The sequence below is a fragment of the Eimeria tenella genome, genomic scaffold (genome assembly GCF_000499545.2).
Source record: "Eimeria tenella Houghton genomic scaffold, Eth_scaff1080, whole genome shotgun sequence".
NCBI classification, from domain to species: Eukaryota; Apicomplexa; class Conoidasida; order Eucoccidiorida; family Eimeriidae; genus Eimeria; species Eimeria tenella.
The window spans coordinates 1-3,521 of NW_013543554.1; the positions used below are offsets into that span (position 1 = coordinate 1).

The 3,521-nt window shown below is 62.7% G+C and overlaps 1 protein-coding gene across 1 annotated transcript; it reads left to right on the forward strand.

The window, feature by feature from the left end:
- Positions 1-117: 117 nt before the first annotated feature.
- Positions 118-2,929, forward strand: ETH_00021350 (uncharacterized protein; the record flags this gene model as incomplete). The annotated part of the gene is made up of 1 exon (XM_013378843.1): positions 118-2,929. A coding segment is annotated over one exon (2,812 nt), but the record flags the coding sequence as incomplete, so codon positions are not given.
- Positions 2,930-3,521: the final 592 nt, after the last annotated feature.

Consider the following 3,521-nt stretch of genomic DNA (forward strand, 5'->3'; position numbering starts at 1 on the left):
ACCAGTCCGCTGCCTCCGTCCTTGCACTCCACCCCCACCAGCAGCAGCAGCAGCAGCAGCAGCCCCACTGACACCTGCTGCAGCAGCAGCAACTGGCGCTAGAGGCCACTGCTGCTAATGTCTGAAGGCCAAAGACCCCGCCGGGGCTCCGGCAGAGGGAATGCTGCAGCAGATGCAGGGGAACACCACAAACCAGCAGCAGCAGCAGCAGCAGCAGCGCAGCCTGCATTTGCACCAAATGTGCAGCCGGGGTGCGCTATAATTGCTCCAGGAGGCGCTGCATCCCCTGCCGCTGCAGCAGCAGCAGCAGCTGCTGCTGCTGCAGGTGGGTCTGGCATTCAAGGACGAACGCAGCCAACTGGTGGAGCTGCCGCAGCGCCGGCTGCAGCAGCAGCAGCAGCAGCAGCAGCCGCACGAAAGCCACGATCAGCAACAGGGCCCCTTACTGCACCTGAGCCAGCAGCAGTAGCAGCAACAGCAGCAACAGCAGCAGCAGGTCATTCGTGGTCAGCTGCCTCTTTAATTGTGCCGGTGCGGCAGAAGGAGCGTCCGGGCGCCGCTTCTGCTGCTGCTGCTGCTGCTGCTGCTGCGCCTGGCCCGTCAGCTGCTGCAGCTGAAGTGCCTAGCAGCAGCAGCAGCAGCAGTAGCAGTAGTAGCAGGGGCCACTGGCGCGGGAGAGGTCGGTTCGCCACAACACGGCAGCGGCGCCTGCAACAGCAGCAGCAGCAGCAGCAACAGCAGCAGCGGCAGCAGCAGCAGGGGCAGGCACTAACAGCAGCCTTCGTAGAGCCTGCAGCGGCAGCAGCAGCAGGACTGCCTCCGCCCCAAACAAAAGGAGTATTTATTAGGCAGGAAGCAGCAACAGGGGCAGCCGTTGCAGCTACAACAACACCTGCAGCAACAGCAGCAACAGCAAGTGCAGCAACAGCACCCGCTGCAGCTGCTGCAACAGCAGTACCGCTGCAGCAGCAGCAGCAGCTGCTGCAACCTCAGCAGCAAAACAAGCAGCAGCAGCAACACCCACGCTCCATCCCTCCCTCTTCGAAAAAGCACCCGGGAGACGGGACAATTATTGCTGGTTCGGCAACTGCGGCTGCTGCTGCTGCTGCTGCTGCTGCCGCAGCCACATCTGGTGCTCCGGCTGCAGCTGCTCCTGCAGCACAACCGCTTGGTGCTGGCTTCCCAAGCGGAGACAGCAGAGCCCCAGAGAGAAATGAAGCAGCAAAAAGGGGCTTAAGGGAACAGCAACTGCAGCAGCAGCAAAGCCAGCGGCTTCAAGAGCAGCAGCAGCAGCAGCAGCAGCAGGCGCTGCAAGTCCCACGAGTGAAGCAGCAAGGCCAGCAGCAGCAACACGGAACAAATTTGCTTCCGATTATGCTGCCCTACGTCCCCGCAGCAGGTTCAACAGCACCGGCTGCAGCAGCAGCAGTTTCTACTCCAGCAGCAGCAACAGCAGCAGGCACAGCAGCAGCAGGCACAGCAGCAGCACCCACGGCAACACCAGCCGCAGCGACGGCGCTACCACCTCCACCGCCGCCACCTGATCGGCAGCAGCAGCAGCAGCAGCAGCCGCAGCCGCAGCAGCTGTTGCAGCCGCCTCAGCAGCAGCAGCTGCAGCAGCAGCAGCTGCAGCAGCAGCAACTGCAGCAGCAACTGCAGCAGCAGCAGCAGCAGCCAACCGTGGCGCGCCCGCGCCCAAGTTTCAGCAGCAGAAGAGGGACAGCCCGGGGAGGTTTAATTCAGGCAAATGCAAGGGCTGGTCTGGTCACCTGGCACGCTGCTGTTACGCAGCAGCAGCAGCAGCAGCAGCAGCAGCAGCAGCAGCTGCAGCAGCAGAGGCCACGGCAGCAACAGCAAAGGCACCAGCACCCACGCGAGGGTCAGCTGCAGCTGCAGCAACAGCCAGAATACCACCGACTGCACCAGCAGCAGCAGCAGCAGCAGCAGCAGCGGCAGCGACTCAGCTGGGGAGACAGCCGAGGCTCCCAATCCTCTGCATACTCCCCGCGATTTGCTGCTAGCCCTAGGGCTCGCCAGCAGCAGCAGCAGCAGCAGCAGCAGCGATCTAGCGCCTTCTCAGCTTGTGCGCTGAGCAGCCAGTTGCTTCCTTGGATGCGGTGGCAGGCGACACCAGCAGCAGCAGCAGCAGCAGCAGCAGCAGCAGCAGCAGCAGCACAAGCAACAGCAGCACAGGCAGCAGCAACAGCGCCCGAGAGGAAGCAGGAGAGTGAGCAAACAGCAGCCGACCGTCGCCGCCGCGTGTCTCCACGCAAGCCCCTACAGCAGCAGCAGCAGCAGCAACAGCAGCAGCAGCAGCAGCAGCAGATGCTGCAGCAGCAGCAGCAATTGAAGCATTCGCATACGGCACTGTGGTCACTTAGTAAAGCTAGGGTTGCCCCTTCACTAGCCTCGCTAGAGCGGCCAGCGACAGCCAGCAGCAGCAGCAGCAGCAGCAGCAGCAAAAGCGCAGTGCTGCTGCAGCAATGCCTGAACGAGCAGCAGCAGCGGCAGCAGCTGCCGCAGCTAGAATGCCCTTCCTCACTGCGCTGGCAGGCAGCAGCAGCTCCAGCAGCTGTAGCTGCCCCCTTTCGACAGCAGCAGCAGCAGCAGCAGCAGCAGTTGCAGCAGCCGCAGCAGCAGCAGGTGCCGCCGCTGCAGCTCGCCCGCCCGTCAAGCGGCGCTGAGGGCTCATCCAGCAGCAGCGCAAGAACAGCAGCAGCAGTAGCAGCAGCAGCAACAGCTGCTGCTGCTGCTTCAGCAGCCTACGCAATAGAACCTCTTGAACTAAGAAAGCCCCTAACTGTGGACTCAGCTATTAGGTTTATTCAGGGCTGGATTGGAGTAGTGCATGCAGCAGCAGCAGCAGATGGCTCTCCGACAGCAGCAGCAGCAGCAGCAGCAACAGCTGCTGCAGTGACGGAAGGACAAAGTGAGCGCTGGACCCACCCCAGCCACAAGCAGCAGCAGCAACACAAGCCTTACTTCTGCTGCGTGTCTTGTGTTGTGCTGCTGCAGAGCTGCTGCAGGAGGACACGGCGCAGCAAATGGGCAGTGAGGTGCAGCAGCAGCAGCAAATGAGGGAGCAGCAAAACGAGCTGAGAGACACGCGGCTGCAGATGTTCATAGACCACCAGCGGCAGTTCCAGCAAACACCGGAAGCAGCTGCAACAGCAGCAGCAGCAGCAGCGGCTGCAGCGGCAGCAGCAGCAGCCCCGCCGCCCCCTCCGCCTGCACAAGCAGCCGCAGCAGCAACTCAAGCAGCAGCGGCAGCCGCAGCAGCAGTAGCAGCAGCAGCAACGGAAAGACGAGCGGCGATGCCCCCCCGTGAGGCGCCAAATCCTGCGGCAGCAGCGACTCAAGCACCTGCTGCTGCTCCTGCTGCTGCTGCTGCTTCTCCTGCTGCTGCTCCTGCTGCTGCTGCTGCTGCTCGTACTGCGGCTGCTGCTACTGCCTTAGAAGGTAGCCAACAGACTCAATTTGAGTCTCTGCAGCAGCAGCAGCAGCAAGAAGCGGAGAAGCCG